At 48.7% G+C, this 18,657-nt stretch overlaps 1 protein-coding gene across 1 annotated transcript; it reads left to right on the top strand.

The window, feature by feature from the left end:
* Positions 1 to 212: 212 nt before the first annotated feature.
* Cmtm6 (CKLF like MARVEL transmembrane domain containing 6) lies at positions 213 to 18,201 on the top strand. Its single transcript, XM_052187073.1, has 4 exons — positions 213 to 410; positions 4,830 to 5,006; positions 7,886 to 7,984; positions 15,376 to 18,201. The coding sequence occupies exons 1-4, from the start codon at positions 273 to 275 to the stop codon at positions 15,511 to 15,513; spliced, it is 552 nt and encodes a 183-aa protein (XP_052043033.1). The 5' UTR covers positions 213 to 272; the 3' UTR covers positions 15,514 to 18,201.
* Positions 18,202 to 18,657: the final 456 nt, after the last annotated feature.

Raw genomic sequence — 18,657 nt, 5'->3', positions numbered from 1 at the left:
AGGTGAAGTCCACGAAACTGTCAAGAGTTAACCAGAGAGCCTGATAGGCAGAGGGGGCGTGGCGAGAAAGGGGCACGGCGAAGCATGGAGGCGTGGCAAAGGGGGCGTGGCAAGGGGGTGGGAAATTCTCTGGGCTGGGGCACTGCAAGCGAGGGGGCGTGGCGAGGCGTGAGGAGGGCGGAGCTGACCGGAAGCGTGGGCGGAGTCCCAGGAAGTGACGCCCCCTGCAGCTCGGTGGAGACTTTAGCTGGGTGAGCGAGTGCTTGCGGGCGATGGAGAACGGAGCGGTGTACAGTCCCACCACCGAGGCGGCCCCGGGCCCTGGCAGGGGCGCGCGCAGCGGCCTGGCCGCCTACTTCTTCCTGGGCCGGCTCCCTTGGTATCGGCGCATCCTCAAGGGCTTACAGCTGGTGAGCCAACGGCGGGGCGGGGGCCGGGACCTGTGGGCTGGGGTGGATGCCTCGAGGCTGCCGCTCGGTTTCCTCGGTCGGGAAGCAGCCGTTTCCACACCCCAGTTCCTTCCCTTCCTAGCAGGGAAGGAGGCGTTGCCGTCCGCCTCCTACCTACCCGTGGCCCGGCCTCAGCCACCTAAACCTCCTTTCCCTTCTCTCAGCTAAAATTCTTTCATTATCGCCCTGAATGCTTTTGTTTCAGACTACGAATGCTTTCTGTTTATCTTTGCTGGCTTTTGCGGTTTTCCGGGTGCTGGCCCATTAGGGCAGTTTAACTTGTCGGACAGTTTGTGTATGTGTTTAACTTGCACAGTGAGTTTGAGGTAGAGAGAGTCGAAATGGCATCTCCCTGCTTCATGTGTGCGGGTGAGAGAACCTGATCACGGCATGCTTCTCTTTATTAAGTACCATCAGCTTAGGCGTGAAACTATAGACATCTTTGATATTTATATTATGATATTTGGTACTCCTGCTGTGTCTCAGCTGCCAATGGATATTAAGGGTTTTTTCAAGAAGACACTTTCAGGAAAACCAAATTGTTTAGAATGTTTATGGGTTTTGTTTAGGCTTGTGAGCCATTTATGCTAAAAGCGGCCCACTGCTTTCCTTGGGAAGATTCACAATTCTCAAAACAGCGATATTATCAGAACTTAGGTTCTTGGAACTCGGTTGACCTACTTTCCTGAAGTAGAAAACCAGCAGTTAGAGAACTGGCGCTGCTTTTAGCTGCCAGCTTGGGGTGAGGAGGAAGTCATTTGGAGACAAGTGTTAACGTGGATCTGGGCTTGTGTGACCCCCCACATCCTCCTACGATGTCTGCAATGGGCACCTTTAGGTTCCTAGGCACCTGGGTTCCCCCCACCTCTTTGCTCCTTTGCAGAACCTGTTCCTTTTACCAAGATGGGTGTGGTTTGGCCCCACCTCTCCAACCTCCCCTTCTTTTCCTTCGCCTCCCTATCTCTCCTTGCTCCACTCTTCCTCTCCCTTTCTCCCCTTTCCACTTCTTCTCTTCCACTCTTTTCCCACAGGGTCTCAAGTCTCATGTAGTCCAGTTAACTTCAGACTCACTAATATGTTGTAGAGGATGGCCTTGAACTTCTGATACTCCTGTCTCCTCTCCGTGCTGGGACTACAGGTGTGCTCCACCATGTGGTTTATGTGGTGCGGAGAATTGAACCCAGGGCCTTGTGAATTCGAGGCAAACGCTCTGCCGACTAACAGCTCCAGACTGCGTTTCCTTTACACTTCCTCTGCTCAGTTCTGACGCATTTTCTAGAGACCAGCTGTGCTTCTCTTCCGTCAACACGAGTTTCTAATGGAACCTTTGAACAGAGAAATTTCTGTATGACCGAAGCGTTCCTGCCGCTCCAAGGAAACCATCTCTATTGGTCTTCTGCGTGGGCGTGCAGAACAAAATCTCTTATTTTTAGTTGCTTTTATTTTTTTTTCTAATAAGAAATGCTAAAGCCAAAGTAAAAAGTCTCATTATTATAGTTCAGCAGGCCTTAGCTCTGCATCTTCAGAATAGGACACAACCAGAAGTTTTGCTGGTGCTTTGCAGTTGGACCATAGAGCTCAGTTGGCCTTGAAAAGGTTGTTAGTTGCTCTGTGTGTATTTGCTGTCATGGAAATAGAACAAAGCGCTCCGTCTCTGTGAAATTCATTTGTTATGGGGAACTTGTAATGTTAAAGCATGCTTTCTTTAAATACTTTTCTCTCTCCACACCACACCTTCACCCTAGGCTGGCTGTCCTGGAACTCATGCTGTAGACCAGGCTAGCCTCGAACTCAGAAATCCACCTGCCTCTGCCTCCCAAGTGCTGGTATTAAAGGCATGCGCCACCACTGCCCACTTTTTCATTTTTATGGTTGCCTTTTTGTTCCTGCTTTTTCTGTTTTAATACTGTCTTATTAAGAATAAAAATATACTACAGGGTTATTCAAAAAAGTCCCAAGAAAGTTATGGATGAGGTCTATAAAGTATTCATCCAGGCTGAGGGCTATAGGCTGCTGTTCTCTTTAGTTGATTTAAAGTTGATTTTGAGTCTTTAGTTGATTTAAAAGTCTAATAGAATTGCAGAGCTCTGATAAGAAAACTGGGCTGTGGAGACACCAGAATCAGAAGAGGAGGAGGCACAGTGTGTTAACAAGGACCCTTCAGTCCATGGGGAATGCATTCAGAGTGTCTGTACATGATTTGTTATTTTGGGCCCATGAATCTTAGCAGGTTTTCTAAGATTGCAAAGAGAAAAGAAGCCCTGTTGTGAAACAATAGACTTGGGAGGGTGGTGGGGGTGGGGCTGGATCACCTCTGGGTTCTTTCCACCCTCAGAGCTCCCAGGCTGCTTGGGACTTGCTCTTACCAAGCTAAATACCAAGGGGCACGTGGTGAACCTGCAACCTTGGGAGATTCCGGTAGAAGTATAAAAACTCATCTAGTCTTGGAACAGTGCTGCCGTGCCTGTCACATCTGACCTGCTTCTTGCCAAAGACTTGTCCAGCATCTAAAGACCTGGCTCACTGTCTCAGAACAGAGCAGTAAATATGTTGAAACAGTGTTTTAAGGAATCGTAAATTTTATGCAACTAGACTTTTGGTTTATTGTATCTGTAGATTCATCCTTATATTTCTATTTTGTTATTTTTTTAAATAACAATGGAATTTATTTGGGTTTTATTGTTTAAATGAATCAGTCTGTGATTTAACTTAGATTTGTTTTGTGTGTGACATGTGTGGATGGACACCTCTGCTGCCGAGACTGGATTTTTTTTCCCCTTTGTGCGACTATCTGGAGCTGGATCAGGGCGGCACACTTGTCCTTGAGCCTCCCTTGGCTGTTGAGGGCGTCTATCTGCATTGTTTCTGGTTTGGGGCTGTGTGAGTAAAGTCACCTTGAAGTTCCTGCACTGGCTTTTCCTCCAGTGGGTCTTCATGTCTCTGGAATACCCAGCAGTTCTTAGCTTTTGAAGAAGCTCCTAGTTTTCCTAGTATTCGTCTGTTGACAGTTGTAATCAAAGTGTGGGTGAAGATACTGTGCAACTCTTGGTTTTCATCTCTCTTTTCTTTCCCAAGCTGCTTTGTTTCTTATTTGTTTATTTGTTTGCCAGGGCTGGGAATTGACTAAGGCTCCCCAATGCCAGGCATGTATCCTACTACTGAGCTATATTCCTAGCTTGTAGTGTTGTTTCTTTGTAGCCCAGGCTGGCCTGGCCTCTAGTGGGTCCTGCTGCCTCAACTTCTTGGGTGCTGGCTTTCTCACCCTGTCCTCACTGGGGTGAGATGGGGTTCCCTTTGGCCTTGGCCTTTGGCCATCAGTCCTTTTGAGGGTCTAGGCACTCAGGAACTGCTCTCATGAGCAGTCTTTTTCCTAAAGAGTTAAACTCCCAAGCGCCAACTCCTCCCTGGACAGAGGTGCTCCCTGCCTGTCTCTGGTCCTCCCAGCAGAGGGTTTCTGTGAGGGTGATAAGTGTGCTGAGTGCTCTCATCTCGGAACATCCCTTCCTGTGACCTCATCCACTGCACCCTTGACTGGATGCTCACACCTGACGCTGCTTTTCTAGTCTGCTGCCTTCCGTCCCCACCCCCAGCCCCTTCCTCAAGTACAGGTATCTAACTCTCTGCCACACTGGAGTTTTCTTGCAATGTGACCGATATCGCGATCAGCTGTCTCGAAGTGCAGTCTAATGCAGGTGCTCCTTGCCCAGTGCTCGTGACCTCGGAGGTGCGAGCGGTAGTGCGCTTGCTGCCTTCTTCCGATGGGCACACGTGCTCTGTCTCATACCCCCTGGGCTGATGTTTCTCACTGCTGGCATCTCCCCCTTGCAAGCTGCCCTCCCCCAGGGTGCTCGTGACCCCTCTCGTGGCTGGCCCCAGAGTCTGCATGTGCAGCTACGCTTCCCTGACCTCTAGAGCAGCCTCACCATGTGCATCCAACTATACCTCTGCCTAACTTTCCCGCTGACTCCATTAAAGCAGCTAAAAAAAGAATTGCCGTGCATAATGGCACTCAGCCTGCTCTCCTCCTGGAAGTCCTTCCCGTGGGCTGTTAGAACACTCTGATTGCTTGAGTCTCAGCGTTTGACACACAGTAGTTAACTGGGTGTATCCCTTCAAGGCAAGCCGACTCTTAAGTTCTATTTACCAATTGTTTTCTCTAATCTTGTTTGCCCTAGTCACTACTTTACAAATATTTTAGCAAACAGATAGTGGATTTAATTTTGTTTTAGAAGAGGGGCATCTCACAGTGTTGACAAAGGCTGGCAGGGAACTCTTGACCCTCCCGCTTCAGCCTCCCGAGTGTCTGGTTTGCAGGCACAGCCTGCAGGCCCGTCTTGGATGTCATCACACTTACTGAGCTCCAATGGTTTCCATCTGTAGCTGCTGTCTCTCCTGGCCTTCATCTGTGAGGAGGTTGTGTCCGAGTGTGGGCTGTGTGGAGGCCTGTACTTCTTTGAATTTGTGAGCTGTAGCGCCTTTCTCCTGAGCCTTCTCCTGCTGATTGTGTACTGCACACCAGTGTACGACAGAGTGGATACTGGAAAAGTCAAGTCATCGGTAAGTGGGGAAGACATGGTCCCTGGGTTGGGCTCTCCTGGTTTCACTGTGAGAGTGGTAATGCTTTCAGAGCCCAGCACTGGGAAGGGCACTGTCTGTGTTCTGTCTCTCTGCCCCCTAGGAACTGGGGCTCCATGTCAAAGATGGGGAGAAGAAATGCACCTGGGGGAGAGGAAAGCCACCAGTGGTCAGAAGTTATTGGTGACCTCACCTAATTCACGTTAGACATTTTGTTGTGTTTGTCTTAAGACCAGCCTAGATTGGCCTTGAACTTGTGATCTCCTGTCCGAGTGCTGGCATTATAGGCATGGGCCACTGTGCCACCTAAATATTTTTTTTTTAGAAGTTTGATTTTGTCACTTTTCATTTCTTATATTTTAGACTGTCATTCATTCTTAGCTTTACAGTTAGGAATTGAGTGACTGTTCTCTATCCACTATGTGTGGGAGCCAGAGAGACACCATGACACTACAGGGTCTTTAAACAATGCAATGTGGGTCTGCCTGTGTGTGGTTTTTTTGTTTGTTTGTTTTTTGTTTTTGGAGACAGGGTTTCTCTGTGTAGCCCTGGCTGTCCTGGAACTCATTCAGTAGACCAGGCTGACCTCAAACCCACAGAAATCCGCCTGCCTCTGCCTCTGCCTCTGCCTCCCATGTGATGGGGCTAGAGATGTGCACCACCATGCCTGGCACTTTCATTTAATTATATAAAAAGATAAAAGTTGTGTTTAGGCGAATAAAGAATGTCTTTTGCTCTTTGTTGGGTCATTGTTACAGTGTCTCCCAGGCTGGGGAGTATGGCTCAGCAGGTAAGAGCCCCCACTGCGCTGAGGTGAAGTGCTTACAGCAGAGTTAAGCACAGGAATGTGGGTCCGCAGTGCACATATGGCCACCCACCTGTTATCCCTGTGTTCTGGAGACAGAGACAGGACTGGCCAAGTCAGTAAGCTCTGTGTTCCATGAGAGAGCATCTGGAAAGATGCAGACATCTTTCTCTGCCTCAGACATGCACATTCATACAAACATACGAACACACACATACAGGTAAAAGTATCTTTTCTTTACCTGATGTAATTGTCACCTGCCTCTGTCTGCTAACCTAGGCCTAGCCCTGGAAGCTTCTAGCCTCTGTACAATCTACTGTAGGCCTGGCATGTTTTCAGCCTCTGAGACTTGCTGCTGAATGAGCTCACCCTTTCTAGTTCTCTCTGAACTCTGTTGGCTGCTTTAACTCAATTCTTCCTGCTCCACACCTCACCAGGCTGATTCAATGTGGCCGCTTCTGATTTCTCATGGAATTGCTCCGCTTGGCCTCACACTATGGCGGTCTCTTCTAGTCTCCTGGCGCCTTCGGTCTTCACCTGTGTCTGCCTTGTTTTTCTCTGCAACTTGTAGTAAAACACACACACTCTCTGTCTGTCTGTCTGTCTCTCTGTCTTTCTCTCCCTCTATCAGCTGCTAGAGAGGTGGCTAGAAGAGGGTCTCTCTCTCTCTCTCTCTCTCAACTGCTCCCTCTTAAGTAGCTTCCCTTTCTTCTCTCTTATAAGAGTTGGGCAGATCCTATTCCGTCAAGACTTTCTCTGATTCATCACTTTGACTGCCACTCAGTTAGACATCACTTTCCAACATGGGTGCTTCCTTCTATAAACTAACTTTATCTTCACTGTTTGGGATTAAAGGTGTGTGCTAACCACCTGCCTATATTCCAGCTAGAGTAACAATGTTGCTGGATTAAAATCCCTCTGCAGTATACATGTAAACAAACAAACAAAACCCACCCACAATTGACTGGGGTATAGTTCAGCTGGGAGAGCACTTGGTAGGTTTGCACTGAAGCCCTGGGCTTTATGAATTGCTGTGGTTTTACATGCCTGTAATCTCAGAAGTCAGGTGCTACCGAGAACATTCTCCACAGAGCTGTCCTCCGGCCTTCACTCATGCGCAGTGGCACTTGAATCCCCACACCAACAATGAGAAACAAACAAGAGGTTACATAGTAGCTGGGGTTTGAACTGTGGTAGTCTGACTTTACAAGCTATGTTTCTCAAGCATTGCATCTTTAAAAAATATTTTATTTTGTGTATATGTTTGTCTGCATGTTTTTATATACACTCTGTGCATGCCTGGTACTCTTGGTGGCTAAAACGGGGTGCTAAATGCCCTAAAACTGGAGTTACAGATGATTGTGAACCACCCTGTGGGTGCTGGGGACTGAACCCTGGTCCTTTGGAAGAGCAGCCAGTGCTCTTGACTGTTGCGGCATCTCTCTCTAGCCCTGGTAGTGCATTTTTCTATCACAAGATGTTTGTTCTGAGAAGGCATGATAATCCCAGTACTTGGAAGGTAGAGGCATGACTATCAGAAGGTTCTGGCCAGTCTGGACTATGTAAGAACCTGTGAGAAATAAATACAAACCCACCCAACAGTAGTCAGCTCTGGGTGGTGTTTGCCAAGCATTCCTGAGGCCATAGGTTCACTTCTCAGGAGCAGGAAGCACGAAGACACAAATAAACAATCAAAATCTACTCAAAAGCAAAAATGGGCTGGATGTGGTGTTGCTTGTCTGTAATCCCAGTGGGAACTTGGGGGACAGAGGCAGGTGGTTGGGTCTCGGTCAGTTCAAGGCCAGTCTGGTTCACATATTCAGTTCCAGACCAGCCAGGGCTCCACGGTAAGACTCTGTCTCAAAAAGAAAAGTTTGTAACATACTAGTACATGCGGCCTAAAGTAGGTAGTGCAGATTGAATGTAGGCTTATTGAAGGGGCATGCTTTAAGTTTGGATTGCACCAAGAAAACGTAACTCATTCAGGTTTTTGACATTAAAAATGTTAAGCTTTGTGTGCTACTCTGACCTGTGTGCTCTTGTCCCCTGTGTGTAGGATTTTTACATCACCCTGGGAACGGGGTGTGTGTTTCTGCTGGCGTCTATAATTTTTGTCTCTACCCATTCTGGGACCTCAGCCGAAATTGCTGCAATTGTAAGTACTTTGTGCTTTTAGCCTTAGTTTTGTTTCCTTAGAAATAGAGAATTTAGAAAGTTCTTCATAGGTTATATGTAAGAGTAATAATTAATGCTTATTTGTTTATATTGATGAGTATTTGTGAGGAGTGCGCACCTGCGTGCCATGATCTGTGTGGATGAGAGATGCGCTTTGGTGTTGATCCTGCCTTCCCACCTTATTTGAGGTGGTCTCACTGCCGCATAGCGGGGCCAGCTGCCCACTAGCTCCTACCGTCCTTGTTGAGCGAGGCTCTCCCTGCAGCCCTGGTTGACCCTGGCACTCACCGGGACAGGGCTGGGGTTAGGAGGATGAGTCATCTTACCTGCCCCACTAGCTTCTTGGAAGCTCCTGTTTCTACTTCCCATTTCCCACAGGCTTACAGATGCTTGGACACTGTGCCTGAGTTTCACATGGGTTCCCGGATGTGAGCTGTCTTCAGGCTGTGTGCCAGACACTTTCCCTCAGCCCCAGAGTAGTTTTTCATCTCCTCTAAATATAAAGGTAGACCTAAGAGTAAGCAAATACTAGTCTTAAGAACCTAGGAACCTGTGTGGAATTTGGCCAAGTTTTGTTACCAAAGTTTTCTTTATGCTGCATATAAACAAGCGTTTGCTAATACAAGTGGCAAGCTGGCCTTTGTCACCATTGTCATTGTCCAAATGTCTCTGCCCCTTAGTATTGCTTTAAGTTCAGGGAAGCTCTGGGGTAAGGAGTCGCAGGCTAGCCCGGCAACCTGTGGCCCTGTTGGAGGGAAGCCTGTCTGCAGGGCAGTCTAACTTTGGATACTTATTTTAGTTTTCGTTTTGTTTCTTTTTCTTATCTTTCTTTTCTCTTTTTCTCTCCCCCTCCCCCTCCTTCTTCTGTTCCTCGGTGTGAATTTAGGACTTCGTGCATGCTAGGCAAGTACTCTAATCCCGGGGCTGAGAGATGGCTCCGTGGTTAAGAGCACCGACTGCTCTTCTAGAGGTCCTGAGTTTGCTTCCCAGCAACCACATGGTGGCTCACAGCCATCTGTAATGGACACCCTCTTCTGGGGTGTCTGAAGACAGCTACAGTGTGCTCATATACATAAAGTAAATAAATCTTTAAAAAAAAAAAGTACTCTGCCCCTGAGCTATGGCCCCAGGGTTATTTCTTGAATTTTGGGATAGAGTCTTGCTCTGAAGTCTAGGCTAGCCCTGAACTTGATATTTGTTGTAAGCTGGTCTCAACTCAGAAGTCTCTTGCCTCAGCGTCCTGGGTGCTGTGACTCCAGATGTGTACTGCTACTGCAGTCTTGAGAGGTCTTTAGCAGGCTCCTCCTACCCTTAAAGCCTGATAAAGCCTGATCAAGGGTTTGTGCTGGCACGGGTGGCTCGCTCCTGAGGAAGGAAGCCCATTTGCAGGTTTTTACCTCTACATGGAATACATGGAATCAAGCTCTTTTTTTTTTTTTTTTTTTTTTTTTTTTTTATTGGAGACAGGGTTTCTCTGTGTACCCTGTCCTGGAACTCACTATGTAGACCAGGCTGGCCTCAAACTTAGCGGTCTGCCTGCCTGCACCCTCTGAGTGCTGGAACTGAAGATGTGTGTTTCCATGCACAGTCATGCATTCTTTCTTTCTTTCTTTTTTTTTTTAAGATTTATTTATTTATGTATTTATTATGTATTGGGTACTTTGTCTCCATGTACACATCAGAAGATGGCATCAGACAGGTGTGGCCTGCCATGTGGGTGCTAGGATTTGAACTCAGGACCTTTGGAAGAGCAGTCAGTGCTCTTAACCGATGAAACATCTCTCCAGCCTGTCAATCATTCTTAAAATTGGTTCTGTGACAGTTCATCTCTGGTAGAGGAGTCTGACTAGTTCTGTCCCATTTCTTCTTCATTCCCCTGTCAACCCCCAAACCCAATCCACTAGAAAGAGAAAAACGGGCTTGCCTGTCCCAAACTGTGCTGCGGTGTGTGTGGAGTTATAAAGCCAAACCTTTGAGACCACAAAGGGGCAGTTGAGTGAAAAGCTAGCTTTTATTTGAATCTGTTGGGCCAAGTGTTGGCTTTTTGTTTTGTTTTTGTTTTATTTGTTTTTTAAGACAGACTTTCTCTGTTTAGGCCAGAGGATAATATTGTGGTTTTTTTTTTTTTAATATTTAAAAAAATTCTGAGTCTGTGTGTAGTTGTGTGCATGTGTGTGTGGGTGCCCTCCGGCCAGAAGTGTTAGACACCTCTGCGAGCCAGAGGTGCAGAGGGTTGTCAGCCTCCCAGAATGGGTGCTGAGAACTGAACTTGGGTCCTCTGCAAGAACAGTGTATCCTCTTAACCCCTGAGCCCTGTCTGTAGCCCACAGCCTTGGTTTTTGAGACAGGGCTTCTCTCCAGCCTGGATCTTGCCAAGTAGGCTAGGCTAGCTAGCCAGAAAGTGCTGGGGATGTGTAAAGACACACATCTTACACATTCTGTGCCTCTTCAGGACTGAGATTACAAATACGCACCACAACATCTAGCTTTAAAAAAACATTGTTTTGTTTTTTTTTTTTCCATTTTGTGTGAGTGTGTTTTAAAAACATGGGGTTAGAGTTAAATGTGGATGCCCATGCTTGCAAGTTAAGAATTTCACTGACTGAGCTATCGCCTTAGCCCTAAAACTGTGTTTTATTATAGAGCAATACTATATGGTTTATACGCTCAGAGGCGGAAAAGACGGCTTGGCATTTAGAGCCTTTGCTGCTCCTGCTGAAGACCCAGGTTCAGTGCCCCGTGCTTGCAGGGCAGCTCAGAGTAATCATAACACTAGTCCCAGGGGATCCAGCTCCTCTTCCCACCAGGCACCCAGATGGATATCCATGCAGACCCAGGAAGAAAAAGAAATAAAATCTTTAAAAAGATAGCAGTGAAGAGTTGCAGATAGTGCTGTGCCAGTCTGGTTTGTAAGGGGACAGACAGATGCAGTCAAGCAGTAGAACAGACTCCACAGGGGACGACGGCCCGGGTTTGCCAGTGAGCGTATGCTTTAGGCTGGATGTGCTAGAATGTCCAGGCGAGCTCAGGGTACAGTAGGGTGAGATGAAGTTCTGTGTTCTTTAGGGAGGAGCAGAGGGAAAGGAGCAGCCAGAGACTGCGAGAGGTGGCCACAGTCACCACAGGCCAGGTGGAGCGTGCTTCAGTCCTAGCGTTTGGAAGGTTGGGTTTGAGGCCGGCTACCTGGGAAGCCACGCACCCATTCCCCTCCTCCCCCTGCTCCTCTCACACACGCAGAGCACAGTCTTGGAGGAGCTGGCCTGAGGTTGCAAGAGACTTGGTGTTGCTTTCTTCCTGTTTTGGCCCTCACTTCCTCAAGGGGTTTGCTGGTGAGGAAGCCAAATCTGAAGCATGGTCTTTTGTTTCTTGGCCGAATTCTCCGAATGTTTGGGTCCTATGTTAGAATAACACAGTGAGGAAGTGACTTAAGGAAGAGGAAGTAGGTAGTGGCGTCAGGTCCCTGTGTCACCACAGCTTGACAAGTGACTGGAGAGTGTATTTAAATTAGCTGAGTAGTGTTTAAAAATGGAGGTCTGTTCTGATCTGAAGAGCTTCATTGTTTTCACCTAACCTAGTTACAGAACGTGTTTCCCACATCTGTGAGGCAGCGAAATCATCGCCACTGAGTATTTAATACCATCTTCTGGGATTTAATTTTCTGTTTACTGAGCAGAGTCTCACTGTTGACACCCCACAGACTCCTGCATACACGCTAGATATAGGCAGAGGCTGAGACATTTTAGGGAGTAATGCTGGCCCTCACTGTAGGGAGTTGGAGCCCAGACTTTGAATCCACCAAAGAGACAGGGAACAGGGGATTGCCTTCTACTGCTGAGTTTCATGGTGGTGTGCTCTAAGGTAATGTATAGCTCTGACAGAGGAATGTGGGACTTGTAGGAACTTAGATAGAAGTAAGACCGCACCTGAAGGCCAGTTTGGCAGGGCCACAGTAGAGCAGAGGTCCAAGATCCAACTTTGCAGCCTCTTTGTGTAAAAAGACACAGTGTCAGAGGACAGGGTGTGGAGGGCTGGGGAGGGGACTGAGGTGTCGCCCTGGTGTCAGTCCTGCTACTGTTATGGACAGGGACTAGGGTTGAGACCTTCTGAGAGAACAGGACCTGTTGATGCCTATGGATGATAGGATGATAGGGGCAGGAACCGTCTTTTTTTCTTTTTTTCTTTTTTTGAGACCGGGTTTCTCTGTAGCCCTGGCTGCCCTGGAAGGCAGGAACCTTCCTAATGGCTGGATGGATTTCTCATCTCCAGGCAGCCATTAAAGACACAGGTGTGTGGCATTGACTGTCCTTGCCATCTGATGGCCAACTGCCCTCTAGCTTGCTGGAGATAAGATGTAGATATGTGGTCCCCGGGGTTGGGGGAGACTTGTAGGACTGCCTTGCTTGCAGCCATCGGAATGTTGAGAGTTCTGGTAAAGGTTGTACGGCGAGAGTGACGTCCCACTCTGGTGTCCCTAGAAAGGCTGGTCTGGTAGAGCAGAGGGGAGCGTGGGCCACCGCAGAAGTATTGTGGCCGATGGGCCTTCCTTACAGTGGGGACTCGAGTTGTAAGTTTATGAAATCAGGACATGTTTTGGAAGTATATATCCCATAAGTCTGAGGCCTCCGGTCAGAACAGCGGTGTTGGAACCAGAGTGAGTCTCTTCAGGTGGACACAGGGAAGGAGTAAGAGAAGGATCTCTTCAGTGGGGACTGACAGGCACAGAGAGAGACTAAAGGAAGGGTGGGCGCATGTTGTGAGAAGGCCAGAGTTACAAGGAGAAAACACGGCGACATCCAGGAAAGTACATGAGTCTCCTGTAATCAGCACTCCGCTGTAACGTCAGGGACACCATCGTGGTCAACGTGGTTGGCTACCAGGACTCAGGAAAAGGTGTTTGGAGGAATCTTTCCGTGTTACAGAGGCAGGTAGGGCTGTGGGAGGAAACAGGCTTATCTGGTGGCTCCTTTAATAGCAGCTTGAGGTCCCCAGGAGGTCAGAGGGCTAGCTGGGGGGTGATGGTGAGAGTTTTTCCTCAAGGATGGAGTCTCTGGTTTTTACATAGGATGTATTGTTTTTGTGGTCTGTGAACCTGCTTTAACCTGGAAAACTGAGCTAAGACCCAACAATTCAACAGTAGTTGGGATGAGAAGAGCTAAGAAGGCCCTGAGCATGGAGACTAGAGGGACAGATGTTGAGTCAGAGGAAGCTTTGGCGGAGGGTTCTTAGCAGTGTGCCTTAGGAGATGAGGTGTGTGAAAGAGTAGAATGTCATCACCCAGGCCCGTGTGGGGCAGGGAGAGCTTCCTGATGCAAGGACCATTCCACACATGAGTGAGAGGAGTGAGCTGTGTGGAGCTCGGGTGCTGCACATGAACGGCGAGGAGAAAGCCGTGCAGTTCATTCACCTCTGTACACTGCTTCCAGGAGGCCAGAGGCCTCTACAGCATGTGCGACTTCCAGGTCCTGTGGAGAGCTTTGCAGCTTCCCCGTCTGACTTTAGATGTGTGGGCAGGGCCATTGCAGTTTGTGTGCAAGCAGCAAGGTCAAATCTGGGCACTACTTTGATAAGATAAATCCATTACTGCATCAACTCCTTGGGTGTGTGGGGGAGCACTTCTGCCCGTTCAGAAGGGATCAGGACCAGTACATCCTGGTATCTCTCTCTCTCTCTCTCTCTCTCTCTCTCTCTCTCTCTCTCTCTCTCTGTGTGTGTGTGTGTGTTTGTGTGTGTGTGTGTACTCTGTAGCTGTCTTTGTGTATGTGTGTGTGTGTATATATATATATATATATATATATATATATATATATATATATATATATATACTCTGTAGCTGTGTGTGTGTATGTATGTACTCTGTAGCTATCTTTAGACACACCAAAAGAGGGCATTGAATCCTATAATCCTATTGCAGATGGTTGTGAGCCACCATGTGGTTGCTGGGGATTGAACTCAGGACCTCTGGAAGAGCATTCAGTGCTCTTAACCACTGAGCCATCACTGAGCCATCTCGCCAGCCCATGTTTGGTCTTTTTAGTAGACACCATATGGGTACCCACCTGCCAGTCTGGGCCAGAGGGTGTTTCTCTTGGAGCCACCCCTCCCTGCTTTCCCGTGTCCTTGAAGGTGACACAGCTCCCCTCTTCTCCCCCTGCCACACAGGAATCAGAGACAGCTTGGCTCTGTGCACACACTGTGGACTGTTGTTCGCCCGTGTGGCATAGAAGGTCCCCCTTCCACCTATAGGGAGGCACACACACTCTGCCTGGTAGGACAGTGCTCTTGTCAGAGACCCTGCCATGCTGTCCTTCCCTGGCCTCCCTTGTCACCCCCGCCCCTGTGTCCCCTTGGACTGTGCTCTCTGAGACCTCTCCTGTCGGCCCTCTTGGCCACCTTTCTTTTTCTTCAGGGGTGGAGAGGTAGGTGTGTGGCTTCAAGTCTAGCCTTCATGTCAGTGTTCTGAGTCCCGAGGCTAATAGGGATTCCTGGTGTGCCTTGTAGTGGGGGTACCTGCTGACTGAGGTGGAGGCAGCCTACAGCAGCTAGGGTCAGGGTCTGCTGAGTGGTGGTGACCTCTTGGTAGTTTGAGGCCCTCTCTTCTGCCACACAAAGTGTGTTTGGAGTCAGCTCATCTGTCATGCTCCGGTTTCAGCCGGGAAGCAGGTGTGTGGAAGCTGATTTGATGTAGACAGGCTCTTTAATAAGCCCAGCAGGGACTCGTCTCCAAATCCCACCCAGAAGTCCGTTGGGAATGGAGGGAATTCCTTTCATAAGTTTCCAGAGGTGGCGCGTGGCCATCCCACAGGGAGTCTGTGGCTTGGATGGGTCAGGCAGGGTAGAGGGCTGAGGACTTCTAGTAGCTGTGGTTTAGAGGGACAGGGAGGCTAGATCTCTCCTACCCTTGACGCTGGCACTGCCCCAGCAGCTCTGAGCTCCTGTCCCCGCCCAGCAGAACTGGCACCTGTGCCCTGTGGGACACACAGAGGCAGCTGATATTCTGGGAACTTTTCTTTGTCACTTCCTTTCCTCTTTGATAGCTTTTAAGTTCTGTTAGGGAGTAGTAAGGGTGGGATTGGAGGGGTGGGCTCAGCAAACAGAACACTTGCTGCTCTTCCAGAGGACCAGAGTTCGATTCCCAGCACCCACGTCAGGTGGCTCTATCTCACTTCCAGGGGGTCCTGTGGCCTCTTTAGGCCTCCAAAAGAACCCACAGACAAACACATATACTTTACTAAAACGAAAGTGAATCTTTTTTTAAAGTAGGTTATGAGGTAGGAATAATGGACCATGTCTCCTGGATGTGACCGCTCAGGCTGAGTAGGACACAGGTTGGAGCTCACACTTCCTCAGGTAACTGCTGGCTTTCTTCCTTAGGTGTTCGGCTTCTTGGCAAGCTCAATGTTCCTACTGGACTTCGTTGTCATGCTGAGTGAGAAGCTGAGGGAGAACCCTCTGACAAAGCCGGAAAACAACGCCAGGGCCGAAGCCCTCACCGAACCCCTGAATGCCTAAGACATGGAGTGGGCGCTGTGACCCAAGAGAGGCTCCCTCCGTGTGACGTGTGTGACCCGTGTCATGGGTGCACCCTTTGGAGAGAAGGGAAGGAGCAGGAGGACAGCTTTGTAGCGCTGGGCTGGTGGCGGCCCCAGCAGTGAGCTCAGAGGGTTTTTAATAACTGTTGGAGCCTGTCTCAAATGGAGGAGGTTTTAGTGTTTATTGTTTGTTTGTTTGTTTGTCTGTTTGAGAGATGAGGTCGCTGTCTCTGTGAATTGCCTGTCTGTCTGTCATTTTGCTACAGGGCGCCCCCCACCCCCAGGCTTAGCTCCCACTGTGCCTTTCCCTTCCTTTCAGGAGCTGGCTAATTTCTGTTGTGTTGTCGGAGATTTAATCTGTGTTTAAGATGCTGGTGTGGGCTTTTTGCTTAATGTTAGGATCCTTTCCTGTGTCTTACTCAGCCTTCCACTGATGTGCTAACCTTTTAAAGCAATTATTCTTAATTCCTTCTGAGCCAGGCATGCGTTGCCTAATTGGAGGTGTCTAGGCTGGTGCTGTTTTCGCACGCGAATGACAGCTACAGAGCGTCAGCCTGGTGGCGGCTTTCACACTGCACTTTGGTCATTGAGAATAAGTTTAGAAGAAACCAAAGTTTATTATGGAACACAGGAAAGTGAGGAAACTGATAGTCTATCCGAAGACCAAAGAGAGAAGAGACTGCCCCGCACCCGGCTGTAATCACACGGATAGGCCCTGGCCGCTCAACAGAGATGTGTTGGAGGGTGCCGTGCTCACACATGCAGACTAGAGACAGTGCTCGAGCGAGCACAGCTCTGCAGCCTTCTCTTCAGAAGCCTAGGCTGGGATCTCTAACCCACCAGGATGCCTCCTTTCTGACTTTCTCCAGAATGGTCCCGTGCGCTGGGTGTGCTGGGTACCGTCTGTGAGGGCCAACACTCACTCTCACTCTCAATTCTCTTCCCATTGTCAACTGTCTCCAGGCCATCTAGAGTTGTGTCCCTTCTTGTCACCAAAAGTTTGAGGCAGGGGTATCAGGTTCGTGTTCCCACAGGCCTCTGTTTGGGTTTCTCTCCAGGAGAGGTGTCTTGAGGAAGCGAATCCTAGAACCCGGCTAGTGAGGACTGTTGGTGGTGTGGGGAGGCTGCAGACTTCTGAGACTTTGCTTGCTGCTGGAAGACTGTCTTAGAGCCATTGGGCATCTCCTGACCAGGGGGACCCTTCTTCCCTTCTTCCTTTCTTCCTAGACTTTGACCAAGACTCAGGTATATCAAGGCCTTCAGTGTTCTGGTGAAGGTTTCCCAGGCTGGGGTTTCTCTCTGAGGTGGTGTGATTGTGTTTCCTGGGATTCACTGTAAAGTCCCCCTCCTTTTCAGTGTCTTGTGTGCCATTGTGTGTGGAAGATGGTTTCATGTCCTGAGTGAGTCTGTTGCAGTTCTTGGAAGTGGATGAGTCTGGGCACACAGCTTCTGCTCTGTCCTGCCGCACTGCCTGATCTGCTGGCCTCAGGGTTTACACGCTGGTGATGTCACCACAGCTGCTTTGGAGATTGTGAAACTAATCATGCATGTTGCCTTACTGGGCGTGCCATCTCAGAGGGGACAGTAGGCTCTTGAAACCAAGAATAGAAAAATTCTGTTTCTTGCAGACAGTCTTGGAGTTTGATACCAAGCTGTACTATAGGCACTGTAAATATCATTTAGACCTGTTGAGAATTAATAGCAAACCTGGGCTACTTTAGTGTTACCAACTATTAGTCTGCTGACTGTTACTGTAACAAAATATCTGAGACAATCAACTCATAGAGGAAGGGCTGAGGAGAGGGTTCATCTTGGCTGGCAGTCTGCGCAGCTCCCGCCCTGGGCAGACCTATTGCTTTACACAGCAGCACACCATCACTGTCACTCAGGGAGCTTGTGGTAGAGCTGGACGCAAGGAGAGAAGGGCGGTGACCTGAGGTCCTGAGGTCTCGGAAGGGCACGCCCTCACTGACCTAAGGCCTCTCTAGGCCCTGCCACTAAAGGTTTCTGACCTCAGTAGTGCCATCCTGGAGAACTAGTTTCTAAAGCTCAGGCCCTTGGGGACATTGTGTCTCAGTGGGAGGTGCCTCTCGGCCTGTGTCTGGCTTGGTCATGACTGACAGACACACTGGCCTGGCTCAGCCTCCAGCTGCGCGCTGGCGTTAGTTGTCCCACAGCTGAGGGCTCGCCCTCGGCTGCTCCAGGCCTTCATTTAGGAAGGTCATTTGGGCACTTGTGTCTGCGGCCACTCTTAGAGCTTTCTCTTTGGGGAACCTGTGACTGGTTTGGCTTCTGCATTCTGTGGAGGGAGATGGGGTTAAAGACTGTGGCACCAAACGCCCTCCGAAGAGCTGTGACCAGAGACCATCAGGGCAGAAAGGACAATGTCTTCTTTAGTAGCTGTGGCAGACTTGAGCAGCTGTGATTTATACAAATTGTTTAGAATGGTTTTTAAGACTTAGAAGGGAAATACACTCTGCACAAGACTTTTATAATTACTATACTTAAATTATGCTTTCTGTGGGGACTGGGAAATGTATTTTTACATTGCTTATACCCCATCACTTTTGTATTTGTTGATTTAAAGCCTGTGGGTCTTTTTTTTTTTTTTATCACTCTTAATATCGACTTTTATAATCTTTTAAAATAAATCCTCTTAATTCCCGTGTTCATGTCTTCACAGCGTTCATTACATAGACTTGTTTAGTTAAGTCGCTCACTCGAGGGGGTTAGCTGCCCCTCGTGGCTATGCATGTCCTGTCCACGGCTGTCTTCTGGAGGGGTGGAATACGCATTTAAACATCATGTTTGTCGGCTGTGGCAGCACATGAGTCTCTGACGCCCTCACTTAGGGCTGGAGCAGGAAGGTCACCAGCTTAAAGCCAACCTGGTTTATATGGTAGTGAAAATATTCTCAGCGCTAGCTGTGGTGGAGGCAGAGCTCCGTGAGGTTAAGGGCCAGCCTGGGCTACATAGTGAGTCCCAGGTCAGCCAGATAAATAAAAGAAAACAAAAATGTTTTTAGGGAATCACATGGCATGAATTATAAAAGAATATTTATTACGCACTAGATGGCTTTAACTCCCCTCCCCCTCCTGCTTTCCTCTTCCTTTCGCTTCTCCTC

The sequence above is a fragment of the Apodemus sylvaticus genome, chromosome 7 (genome assembly GCF_947179515.1).
Source record: "Apodemus sylvaticus chromosome 7, mApoSyl1.1, whole genome shotgun sequence".
Classification (NCBI taxonomy): Eukaryota; Metazoa; Chordata; class Mammalia; order Rodentia; family Muridae; genus Apodemus; species Apodemus sylvaticus.
Note: the sequence above shows the minus strand (reverse complement) of the source record. Positions and strands in the feature narration are given on the sequence as shown.

Bases quoted from the DNA above. Each gene is read 5' to 3' on its own strand.
- Cmtm6 (XM_052187073.1), top strand. From the start codon at position 273: ATGGAGAACGGAGCGGTGTACAGTCCCACCACCGAGGCGGCCCCGGGC. The intron at 5,007-7,885 runs GTAAGTGGGGAA...CCCTGTGTGTAG, and splicing joins CTGGAAAAGTCAAGTCATCG to GATTTTTACATCACCCTGGG. The intron at 7,985-15,375 runs GTAAGTACTTTG...TTTCTTCCTTAG, and splicing joins CAGCCGAAATTGCTGCAATT to GTGTTCGGCTTCTTGGCAAG.